The sequence below is a fragment of the Schistocerca gregaria genome, chromosome X, assembly GCF_023897955.1.
Source record: "Schistocerca gregaria isolate iqSchGreg1 chromosome X, iqSchGreg1.2, whole genome shotgun sequence".
NCBI lineage: Eukaryota > Metazoa > Arthropoda > Insecta > Orthoptera > Acrididae > Schistocerca > Schistocerca gregaria.
In genome coordinates, this window is record NC_064931.1 from 624,685,699 (window position 1) to 624,699,540 (window position 13,842).

The window sequence follows — 13,842 nt, forward strand, 5'->3', positions numbered from 1 at the left end:
GTACATATATAATATATGGTCAAATATATTCCGATACTGCAGTGCATGCATGTCCAAATGAACAGGCACTGTGGAAACTACAGCTGTTCTGAAATAGATGAAATGTATTCACAATCGTGAATATGGGAAACCTTCAGCTGCATTATGGAATGGGAAAACTTCAGCTGTATTATGAAATGGTCCAACACAAATTTTCAATTTGGTCATTCCATTTTGCAGCTGAAAGTCGGCCATATTCGCAACTGTGAATACAATTCATGCATCATTTCTATTCTGTGCATTCATATCAGATTTACATCCAAAGAGTATTGCTAGTTGTAAAGAAGAATGATGGAGTCTAATTTTGAATTTTTTGCATGTGAAGTAAAACTGAAGTATGCTCTGTTAGCTGCTGATTATTTTGCCTTGATATTGATGTAAAAGCTATGGTACTCACAAGAGATGTTTTACAAGTATTTAAAGATGCCCATTCCTTAGAATATAAAATTAATGGCTATTAAAGGTGCCATTCAATTTCACTAGCTACTGGTGACCATAAACTCTTTTCCTTTCTCATTGATTTGCTATACTGTTTTTGTCCCACTTGCTGTAAATGCAAACTGCATCAAGGAAGGAAAATGAAAGGACGATTTAGGTGTAACAAATTGTCAAAAATGTCATCACTAGATAAGGAAGTCAAGCCGAAGGAGAGGGAAGAGAAGTAGCTGCAGTATTTTCAAAGGAAGTATTCTGGCATTTGCAATTAATCAATTTAGAAAAACCACAAGAAATTTGAACCCCACTGCTCTATAATGAAAGTCCAGTGCTGTAAACTCTTGTCCATATCAGTAACGTATGACAATAAAACTTTGAGTGTTTTCACTGACCCATTATCTGTGTGGACAGCACCTACTTTTATTAATCTTGGTTGATGATTTTAGAATTCTCTGTTGGGCTTTCCTGGTATTAGATTGAAGGATATTGGAGACTAGGCATTTCTTTGTGTGATGCCAGTTTTGACCATGGAATACTCAAAATCTCCTTCACAGATTTTTCCTTTGCAGAATATTTGTCAAAGACATGTCGGTTATCCAAACCAGCAACTGAAATTCTTGAAATATTATTGTCATTATGCAGAATTGGTATTTTACTTATTCACAGATTGAATAGATAGCCACATTATACAAAATCCACATTTTAAATATTTCTTTACTTTGATTACACATTTTTCTATCTTAATTCAACTGCACCATTTAACTTTTTACCAGCCTTATGATCAAAGAGGAAAAAATTGTAGGGAGTTTAAAACGGTAAGTATTTATGTAACATAAAGATTAATAATTCAATATTTTTTTGCTGTGAACTGAAATAACTCACCCTAAAAAATGCTGCTGTTGATCCACCTCTGAGAGCACCATATTTTATTTTTGTTTGTTTTGCTAAGTCTTCCGCACTCTCAATTGGAGAATCCATTCGCTCAACAGTAAGGAAAGCTGCTAAGTTGGCTGTGTAGGATGATATCATAATTAAGGTAAAAAACCACCACATTCCAGCAACCATCCGTGTTGAAACTGCCCTAAAAATATATGATATAGTCACTGGTACAACAGCATAATGAATGAACCTAAAAGTTAGATACACACTCAGGAGCAACTGAATTAGAGTTACTTTCATTGCTAGAGGGTTCCTCCCACTATGGCACATTGTGACTGGACTGGAATGTCATTGTAACTTGTCCTGCCAATTGGTGTTTCATCTGAGCACAAGATGAGAAAGATACATGCTATTGGTGCATTTACCACACATTTTAGATGCTCAGTGCATATGACATTATCTCTAGAGCTATGCAGCATTGAGCTTTTCACGTGGCCTCATATTGAGAGTTACCGATTCAGAGAAAAATTAGTGCCACTAGTGTCGGCTGCCATGGGCTACAATGTCCTGATGATAGGAATTTCCAGCACGTATCATTGATTTTAACAGAAGATAGATGGGTGAGAGTGTGGAAAGTTACTCACCCAGTCTATGAGTAGTTACATCTTTGGTTTCTGCATGGTACTCCATAGACACAGGGTACTGTGCAACATATTTACAGCTGCTCACCATACATCACAGGACATAAAGATAAGTGTGAGCACTGGAAGACTGCCAATCATAGAGAAAAGTCATGGTACAAGTCGGTACAAACTAATGACAGAGTATAAGCATATTAAAACTCACTTTGGCAGAATGGTAACAGTCAGGTTTCTGATTAAGTTGTTCTCATGTGTTGGTCATTTACATGGGACCAAATATATCCAAGATTGTCCATGACCAATGAATGATACAAAAATCAACAGTGTAATCATGTGCACCATTTGTTTGTCTATAGCTCTTTCCTGTCCCTCTCCCCATCCTACCCTCCACCAAATGTGACTTGTGCCTACAGTAACACAACTCAGCACTGTATTATTCCTAACTTGTTCAGTGTAGGTTGAAGAACTCCCCTTCAGACATGAAGGTGTTAACAAGGCTCACTAAGGAGAAATGAGGTGCTACATGTTACTAGATAGGTGTCTCTAATTCAATTGCTCATCAGTAAGTCAAAGTTGCAAAGAGTCTTTCAAAGAAAATAAAATCAACAGAAGTGATCTGTTAAAATAAGATGTTTTAAAAGGTTGTACTATCTTTAAATATTGTATTATCATCATTATGCATTACTAAATTTCTGGTATAGTTTTAGGCAACACAAAACTGTGGTGCAGAAATCACCTACGAGACTATTTCTCTGCCAACACTGTCTTCCTTTTGTTACAAACAGAAAGGAACAAACGAGTATTAATTTAAAATGATAAGCAGACTTTCAAGAAAGCTTAAAATAGGTTATGAAGTGTGGAAATATACTCCAGATGTTCATAATTTTAATCTATTTATTATTATTATTATTATAACTGATCTCTGTAATCATTAAATATTTATTTTCATAAAATTATAACTTGGAATGGAAGTTCACATGCAATAATAGCTTGTGTGGGCAATATATGCTAACTGATCAATTTTTCAACAATTTTTATGATATTTCTCAAGAACAGAAATGACAAGTTATATCAATACTGTATATATTATGTCAGTGTTTTATAGTAAATAGGAAAATTACCTAGTACAATTATAGCTTTTACATTGTGAGTAAAAATGTGTGAAACATGCTACAATGTTCTACAGAAATAAAAATTAAAAGGGGTAGAACTGTAAGAATGCAAAAAATACTGGTTGGTTATTTTACAAAGGTACTTGTAAACATTATTATCATTAAATGTGAAGTTGTTACCATGGATACAGCTTATGACCAGTTACATTCTACTGATCAAATTATTTTACATTGTCACATGAATAAGATGATCCTGAAATGGTTCTAGACACTTTTCCTTGACAATATAACCATAATTCTTTTCATAAAACCAGTTGTTAAAAGTATCATGGAATTAATAAAGCATGGATAATATATGCAGTTTCATGAACTCAATTCTGTGGGAGTGTCTCTATTTAAAATCTTTTCTTATCAAGTCTGTTGTGAAGCCACATCAAAGGATGTAGCATAACCTTACTTGGGAGCTATATCAGAACCTTGCTGCATCAGGCTACCAATCGTGAACCATAGTGAATTCAACAGACTGAACTGGTTCTCCAATACATCAGGCTCATCATTGCAAGGGTGAGGATTGTCCCACTCATAAGGACTGAATCTGCAAGGAAAAATAATAAAATATCATGCAAAAATGCAGAGTAAGCACGACCTTCGGAGCAACAGCATACAAAGTTCCACTTCGCCCCACTGAGTGAGTTCATTAATTAACAATTAAATTATGATTCAGGATAATATTCTCATTGATGTATAACCATGACATTTTTGAATGCACAGAAATCTCTTTGTGTGACAAAGGTTCCTATTAGTCTAAGTAAATATGATGTAATAGCTGGCACCAATGTTGTAGAGATCTGTGAAGTTGTGGAACTTTTTGTGTTGCTTACGAAGGACGTGCATTCTAGAGCTTACTTGGGCAAGAAGTCACAACCCTGTTGCATTAATGAGCCAATGGCGAACCACATGCAGTTGAGTAGAGTGAACTGATTCTCCAGGTGATCTGGATCAGGGTTGCAAGGATGGGGATTCTGCCATTCATATGGAGTGAACCTGAAAAATTACTTTGTGCTATACACAGCACCATAGTTACCTTCTACAGTAATACTTTAATTATTAGATTCAGCTCAACACTCTTCAAGGGAAGAATTAAACAATAAACAACAAAGTAATAAAATATTAACTGCAAAAGATCTCTATGTGCTATTGTGAGGTACAAATAAACTTCACCTGAATTACATTATTTATAAAGAAAACATTACTTCCCTGAATTTTGTATTTTGTTACAATTATGTTGCAGATATGGTGAAGATGCCTTCTTATTTAAGATTATTCATCCAGCTTTCCCTTCAAAATATGAAAAACTTACGAAGTCTCCTTTCTCTGCTTTCAAAATGAATGTATATATCCCTTGACAATAATCATTAATAATACTGTATGTGTACTATAATCAGATTAATAAGAAAATAACATGAGCATAAAAATGCATAGCTTCACTCTGCTTAATATCTTTGTTAATATGCGCATGAGGTAGTAAGAAATAAGGCCACAAAAGCTATGAAATGTGGTTGAACAGCGCTCATAAAAAAAGTAATCTTTAAAATTTTTAACTTTACCTATTGTCAATGGCAGGCAGATATACTTTTCAATTGTGATTTTCAAATGCAGCAAAATACATGACTCACAGAGTGGAAAGTCATTCTTTGTGTGTTGCAGAAAACAGATAGAAAGGAAAAAAACATATGTAGTTCATACCTGTCACTAAACCACTTCAATAGTGCATACATTTTGAATTCCTACATTTCAGTAGTATTTTCAGAGGCCAATGACACACTGTGTTTCACTTAGATGCGATATGTACTGAACTTGGCTTTTTCTGCAAGTCAAAATGGTAGAGTTACTGCGGATCTTGAATGAAGTGCTGGAGTGTCTCTATAAAGTACTTCCTGCTAAGTTTTTAACAAAAGTATATCACAAATTATCTGATGCTGAAGGCATAAAATGACTTTTCTATATTAGTCCATTTGCTCAAGCACTAGAATGATACTGCTGCGTTCCTTCTCATAAGAAATTATGTAGAAATTGACATAATGGATGATAGATAATAATGTGAATGGAAGATTAAATTAGAAGAATTCATGGTGAGCCCTGGAAGAGGCCTTCATTCAACAGCAGATAATGATGACAATGGTGATGAAGATGATTAGCACAATACTGTTCTTTCATTAACAGCAACTTCACACCTCACTGCTCACATGTCATCTACTGAATTTATTTAATTCCTCTTAAATATCTATGTTTCTTCATATTCATTTGGTTGCATAATATAGACACACACCCATATAATAATAATAAAAACATTGTTTAAACTTGATGTACACTCAGAAAGATGAAAAGATTATAATTAGCATTGAAAGAAAATAGAAATATTTACTACAGCTAGCAGTAATAAAAAAGATGCAGATCTGCAGAAATTTAGTTTCCAAAAACAACTATCCCCTTATCAAAAGCTAAGGGAAAAAAAACAAAAAGAGAACATGTAGGAAGCAACAGGTGTTACACATTGAAGATATGTTATTCATAGTCCCTAGTGAGGCATTAGTCCTCTCTTACTTACTTGCTTGCTTCCTTTCTGTCACTGCCACCACACTTAGCTTTATTTCCCTTTACTCATCTTGTAAAAGATCACAGTCAAAAATATTTCATGTATGTGAGAGTAACTTTTAATATTAATTACTTTTAGTCAATTATTTCAGCATCTCTCAATATGTTCCACATACCTAATTGGGGGAGGGGAAGGGGAGGGGGGAAATCCTAAAAAGCAGATTGACTGAGTGGAGGTATAAATTAATGAAAAGAAAAAACTATTGTTAGCAGTTTTCTACATCCATGGAACACATTTACCATGATATCAGATAGACCATCACATTACAGGTTAAGGATGAAAACATAACAGGTATTTACATACTTACAGATGTAGTCTGACATTTGCTCTGATAATATATGCTAATTATAAACAAGAGTTAACAATATATCACATATGTCACATGCTTAAGGAATAGTCATATTTTGCTTATAGTTAAAAGACTTAATAAGTGCTTTACATTAGTAAGAGAGTATCTACCTGAAAAAAATCTGTAGCTTTTCAGCATATTTTTCACCTATTTCAACCACATATGTATACTGACAACTATTGAGTGGTAATGGTTAGATTAGATTGGATTAATACTTGTTCCATAGATCATGAATACAACACTTCGTAATGATGTGGAACGTGTCAGGTTAATGTAAGATGTCTGTACAAGATATTACATTACACAAAATATTTGTTGAAACTAATGCTTAAGTTAGTTTTTTTCCCTCCCTTAATTTATATCTAAAAATTCAGCCAATGAGTAGAAGGAGTTGTCATCTAGAAATTCTTTTAATTTATTTTTAAATGTTGGTTGACTATCTGTCAGGCTTTTGATGCTGTTTGGTAGGTGACCAAAGACTTTTATGGCAGCATAATTTACCCCCTTCAGATTTAACCCTGCATAGTGAAGATCATCCTTTCTCCTGGTGTTATAGCTATGCACACTGCTATTACTTTTGAACTGGGCTGGATTATTAACAACAAATTTCATAAGTGAATATATATACTGTGAGGTTACTGTGAGGATCCCTAGATCCTTAAATATATGTCTGCAAGATGACCGTGGGTGGGCTCCAGCAATTATTCTGATTACACGTTTTTGAGCAATGAATACTTTTCTACTCAATGATGAATTACCCCAGAATATGATACCATATGAAAGCAGTGAATGAAAGTAGGCATAGTAAGCTAATTTGCTGAGATTCTTATCACCAAAATTTGCAATAACCCTAATAGCATACGTAGCCGAACTCAGACGTTTCAGCAGACCATCAATGTGTTGCTTCCAGTTTAACCTCTCATCAATGGACACACCTAAAAATTTTGAAAATTCTACCTTAGCTACAGACTTCTGTTGAAAGTCTATATTTATTACTGGAGTTGTGCCATTTACTGTACGGAACTGTATATACTGTGTTTTATCAAAATTTAAAGAGAGTCCGTTTGCTGAGAACCACTTAATAATTTTGCAAAAAACATCATTTACAATTACATCACTTAGTTCTTGGTTTTTGGATGTTATTACTATACTTGTATCATCAGCAAAAAGAACTAACTCTGCATCTTCATCAATATGGAATGGTAAGTCATTAATGTATATCAAGAACAGTAAAGGACCTAAGACCGAACCCTGTGGGACCCCATGCTTGATAGCCCCCCCCCCCCCCCCCCCCCCCCAGTTTGAGGAATCAGCTGTTGTATTAACATTACATGAACCACTTATTTCAACTTTCTGCATTCTTCCAGTTAAGTATGAATTAAACCATTTGTACACTGCCCCCCTCAAACCATAATGATTTAGCTTATCTAAAAGAATTCCATAATTTACATCGTCAAAGGCCTTTGAGAGATCACAAAAAATACCAATGGGTGATGTCCAGTTACTCAGAGCATTTAATATTTGATCAGTGAAAGCGTATATATAGCATTTTCTGTTGAGAAGCCTTTCTGAAAACCAAACTGACATTTTGTTAGTACTTTATTTTTACATATATGGGAGGCTACTCTTGAATACCTTACTTTCTCAAAAATTTTTGATAGAGCTGTCAGAAGAGAGATTGGGCGATAGTTGTTGACATCCGACGTATCCCCCTTTTTATGCAATGGTTTTACAATGGCATATTTCAGTCTATCTAGTTATTGTCTACTGTATGGATGGAGCACATTTTAAAATAGGCACTCTTTCTTACAGTGTTGCTGGAGATTTCCACTCACAGTCCAAATGTCTGGATTGAAAAAGTGACTGACAAAATTCACTTAAAATAATTTTTTGCATTTCCAAAGTTGCCTACACACCTGCTTCATACCTGTGCAGAATTGGTTAAAATATTTTGTTAAGAACAAAATACTCACTTTCTATCCTATACAGAATTCTGGGTGCATTTGGAAATAATTTCTCTTTTGTGCTGTTATCTTGAATACCACCAACCAGATGAAAATAGTATTTCACAGAGGCTCCTCTCCATACCTTGACCTACTTTCACCCCTTGGAGAATGTATATAGAGTGTATAGGGTGCTTGGAAATTACCATTACAGACTTCTAGGATTAGCTGATGTCACTTAGCTTGACACCTGTCCTACCTTCATGACCTGGTCCGAGCCTCATTCACATGTCTATGAGCATTAGACATTAGAGCAACATTTGCAGCATACACCAACATGACCCTTCTGTGTGACAAAGCTTGCAGTAAAGGAAGAACTGTTCGTTGCCTTTATAAAGATCACTATCCACAATGCCTGACTCCTTCGCATACCCTTTTTGCCCCATTTACACAATGGCTTTGAGAAAGGGGTACCTTCACTGTCAGCAAGCATAACTGTGGTGATCCAAGGAGATGCCACACTTATGAATTGGGAAAATGTTTGTGAAAACTTATTAAGTTTCCTTCTTGTTTCTTTTGTTATTAATGAATGTAACTGTAAAACAGGTTATGTACTAAGTCACATTTAATAAATTACTTGAAAAAGTCATTTTATCAACAAGTTTTCAAATGGTTGTAGCACAGAACACAGGTTCTTATTCAAAATACACTATGTGATTAAAAGTACCCAGACACCTGGCTGAAAATGATTTACAAGTTTGTGGTGCCCTCCATCAGTAATGCTGAAATTCAATATGGTTGTGGCCCACCCTTAGCCTTAATGATAGGTTCCACTCTCGCAGGCACATGGTCAATCTGGTGCTGGAAGGTTTCTTGGGGAATGGCAGCCCATTCTTCACGTAGAGGTGCCCTGAGGAGAGGTATCGAAAGATGCAATCACCATCCCCGAATTGCTCTTCAACAGTGGGAAGCAAGAAGGTGCTTAAAATATCAATGTACGCCTGTGTTGTGATAGTGCCACACAAAATAACAAGGGGTGCAAGCCCCTTGATGAAAAACATAACCACATCATAATACCACCGCCTCCGAACTTTACTGTTGGCACTACACATGCTGGCAAATGACGTTCACTGGGCACATAGCCGCACCCTGCCTTTGAATCGCCACATTGTGTACCATGATTTGTCACTCCACACAACATTTTTTCCCTGTTCAATTATCCTATGTTTACCCTCCTTACACCAAGCGAGGCATCATTTGGCATTTACAAGCATGATGTGTGGCTTATGAGCAGCTGCTTGACCATGAAATCCAAGTTTTCTTACCTCCCGCCTAACTGTCATAGTACTTGCAGTGGATTCTGATGCAGTTTGGAATTCCTGTGTGATGGTCTGGGTAGATGTCTGCCTATTAAACATTACAACCCTCTTCAACTGTTGGCAGACTGTGTCAGTCAACAGACAAAGTTGACCTGTATGCTTCTGTGCTGTCCCTTCACATTTCCACTTCACTACCACATTGGAAACAGTGGACCTAGGGATGTTTAGGAGTGTGGAAATCTTGCATACAGACGTATGACACAAGTGACACCCAGTCACCTGACCACGTTTGAAGTCTGTGAGTTCCAAGGAGCACCCCATTCTGCTCTCTCACGATGTCTAATTACTACAGAGGTCAGTGATATGGAGTACCTGCCAGTAGGTGACAGCACAATGCACCTAATATGGAAGAACATATGTTTTTTGGTGTGTCCGGAAACTTGTGATCACATAGTGTATTATGTACACACTCCCCTCTACAAGTCCTAGAAGTCTGCAATGGGAATTTCTGAACACCTTGTATAGTAGACAATGGTTTAGTCAGATTCCATGGGTTGTTCTACAGAGTTCCACAGTGTAGCAACATAAACCTTCCTGACATAGCCTTGTACTAAATTAGAACCCTTGTTTGAAAACCTAAACACAAAACAATGAAAATTTCATTCTGTTATCAAAGATAACCTATTTCTGAACATTATATTCTACTGCAGTGGCATATCAAAATACTTTCTGAAGCAGATGTTTTCAGGCTGACTGGATACTGAGTATGCATGAAAATTTTCCAATTATCACTTCCCAGAGCAACTTGTTTTTAAATGTAATATTATATTTTATTCAGTGATGAAATATCAATTTTGTACAGCCGACTTTGCTAGCGATGGTTCACTGTCTACATACGCTCTCATTTGCAGAGACGACAGTTTAGCATAGCCTTCAGCTATGTCGTTTGCTACGATCTTGCAAGGCGCCATATTAAGTTACTATAATAACTTCAAGAATGTATTCTGAACAGATAATATTGTGAATCATGTGCCATCAAGAGAAACTTTCATCACTAATGGATTAAAGTTAAGTATCAAACTAATTATGTCCGCTTTCTGAATTCTCATTCCTTGTCATGTTCCAGACCTCACGTCAGTATAGTTCTTCCCTCCTCACGCTAGCCTACTTGAGCTAAAACACGTGCATTTCAGGCTCCACTCTTAACACAGTGTTGGCTCTTCTGATAACAAAAAAATCAGCTGTATTTAAACACTACTAACTAATCTTCACTAACTGATGTGCTTTACTGCTGTCAATAGTTCCACTAAAAAGCCTTGCTATGCATCTGCTTCAGCATTGTATTGCATTTACTGGTTTTAGTGCAATTATTAGTTCAAAAAATGTTCATAATGATGCATTTTATTCAAGTAACAGTTTGTTTAAAGCTCTGTAAGTTTGAGAACAATCTGTGTTAGGCACTTCATTGACCTACATTATGTCATTCATTGGAATAGTGCAAATATAATAGACAGTAGCTGGAGTCTCTATTACTCACAAATAAAAAATATGATTTATAAAAAATCCAGAAAACAAGCCAACTTCATGAAAAATCCCAAAACACTTGTAAGTAAAATTCATATGTGACCATACCTTGTTTCTGCATCTGTAGCCATGAATAATGTAAAAAGTTTGGTTTGAAAACCATAGTGGTTTACTAGGTATTGTCCTATTACAGGTGGTATGCTATGCTTTCCTCTGACATCTGAATTAACTTACTCATCAAGTTATTGGCGGGAGTACAGTTTAATATGACCTCTGACCCTGGTGCAACTTGGCTTTTTTCACATTAACATACCTTGCCAGATAGGAAGGTTTTGATAAGTGAGAGATGAATTTCCTACAGCTGACTAGGAATCAAACTCTCAATCTTTGGATCTTGTTCTTGTACTTTATGACTGATCCACAAAGAAAGAATGCTTGTACTCTTCTGTAAATCTGAAGAAGATACCTAGTCCTGAATTTTATTTCAGTGCATTACTAATGTATGACTTATATAATTTTTAACACATTTTGTTTGTTAAAATGGGGTGGGGTGGATTTTGCTTTATGGTGCTCAACATCAATGTTACTACTGCACATTCTTGGTTAATGTACATGTGCATGTATTTATATTTACTTGTGAAATGGGACAGTTAGAAAGAATTATTACTGACTTGCATATAGTTTTTAGGACATCCTTCTGGAGCTCAACATTCTTCAAACTTCTGTGTATGAAAAAATGTTTAATCTCAATGAATTCATGATTCCTCACAGGAAAATATGTATAAGCCAATCAGCAATCAGAGAAATGCAAGCAAATGCCATTTCGATAGGATCATGAAACCTGATTTTTGATGGATGACTCTGGCCTAAATCACAAACACACTGGCAGCAATGAACACCTCGGGTGTAGCACTAAGAATGAGTATCATAATGAATTTTATTTAAATTAAAGTTTTTTATAAAAATATTTAAATTAGTACACTAATAAATAATAAAAGTAATTACCTGGCAAGTATAAATAGCAGGACTGAAACTCCTAGGTAAGCAGTTGCCATGTATATCCATACATCCAGAGATAAGGGAGACAAAAATGAAAACAAATTTGGTGGCTGTTTTATTGGTTTGCGATAGAGTATACTGATACCTGCAAATAATCAAATTTAAGTTAGATACACACCAATTTTATAACTTTTGCCATTCAGTAATGTTTTCTCACAAATGAAGTGAACATATATAAATAAAACAGTTAAGTTTATAATACGTGTCCCATAAATACAGTGTATATAGGTGCAATGAATGAGTCAAAAGCATCCAGTTCCCACTGACAGAGTTCTAAGTCAAGGTTCTCAGATTCATGTATGCTCATTAGTAGTGTGCATGTCATCATCTCTCCAGGTAGCACAGATATTTATAATTCAGAGACTGAATGTAATTAAAGCAGAACCAAAATTTTGATAAGGTACATTAGTCAAAGACATTACTGTCTTATTTATGCAGTACAGCACAAAAAATTTACCTTTTCTAAATTATTAAATCATGGCAAAACAAAAATTAACTGTAATGTAGTAGCAACAATTGGATGTTGAGAAACAGTCATAAAATGAGAGACTATATGATACATGAATTTGGATGGCAATCATTAAACAAAGGTGTTGTTATGTAAACAAAGTCGAGTGGGGAGAAGGGGAAGGAAGGAAAAGGAAAGGTGATTTTCATTGTAACAGGTTCTTATAATGAATTTCAATCACCAAGTTTCTCCTCAGAGTGTGAAAATATCTTGTTGTTGGGCACCTACACAGGGAGATATGATCACCACAATAACATAAAAGAAATCATGGAAAGGTTTAAGTGTCATTTCCCCATATACTGTTTGAGATTGGAACAGCAGAGAAATAGCTTGAATGTTATTCAATAAAGCCTCTCCAACACACTTAATTGTGAACTGCAGAGTAATCATGTACATGTAGAGGAGATGTATATTTAGATGTAGATGTAGACTACATAGTATTAATATTTTCTCACCATTTCCATTCATACTGACTAGTCAAAATTTGTCATAGGAGCTTGTGCACACTTACTGGTAGCCATGTTTGCATATTGTAGCCATGTTTGCATATTTGAAATGTGCTTTTAATTAATTGCTTCTCTCCCGTTTTTGCCACAAAACCTCATTTAAAGTTTCCCTCATTAATTTCTTACTTTTCTAAGCCATCTATTTCTGCCTTCTATAGGTCACGATAACACTGCAACTCTTATTAATTATTGTCCTCCCTTGATCTATCTGTCTGAAAAAAAGAAATCATCTTCAGTGTAACACTTCAACAGAGCAATAGATTTTGTTTAGATGTATCTGTATGCAGTATGATGAAAAGCTGAAGTTTGACTGATGCACAATATCTCTGTTGCGATTGCGAATATAAAACTGTATCTGATAGCAGGATTTTTAATTCATAACATTTGAACTTGCTGCTATACTTCTTTTCCTTCAATGTTTGTCCCATTTGGGTAGGGTCAACTAATAATGACTGACTATCCATCTACAATTTACTAATTATTTTTATTCTGTGGCTTGAAGCTCACCATTTTGCCACCAATATCAGTTACTGTAATGAGGGAAACTCAAATACTCCACCTTTCTGTATAATATGTAAATTTTGTTCTGCATATAAATTCATACTTCACCATATACCCAACTGTATATTGTGTTTCTGAGATGAAATGAGAAGATAGCCTAATATTTGTCTATACAAGGGTAAAAAACTTAAGGAAACCCATACTCAGTCTGGTTTGTGAACCAAATCATTAATTAATATTTTTGCGACAAGTTGAAATTCTGCAGGACTCAAGCTCAGAACCCTTATCTTTATTGGACAGTACACTATTAATCCCCACCCCCATGAACCATGTACCTTGCCATTGGTGGGGAGGCTTGCATGCCTCAACAA

General features: G+C 35.4%; 1 protein-coding gene across 5 annotated transcripts in view; it reads right to left on the bottom strand.

Annotated features, from left to right (window-relative positions):
- Positions 1-13,842, bottom strand: part of LOC126297822 (glutamate receptor ionotropic, kainate 2) — a 402,447-nt gene that overhangs the window by 41,758 nt on the left and 346,847 nt on the right. For 3 of the 5 annotated variants that reach the window (XM_049989056.1, XM_049989055.1, XM_049989057.1), the window contains 3 exons: positions 11,903-12,041; positions 3,564-3,701; positions 1,357-1,555 (listed from right to left, as the gene is read on the bottom strand). In XM_049989056.1, the coding sequence (XP_049845013.1) occupies positions 1,357-1,555; positions 3,564-3,701; positions 11,903-12,041 (476 nt within the window). Of the gene's footprint in view, positions 1-1,356; positions 1,556-3,563; positions 3,702-4,012; positions 4,151-11,902; positions 12,042-13,842 lie in introns of all 5 variants that reach the window. The other 2 variants (XM_049989054.1, XM_049989058.1) reach the window with 1 other exon arrangement.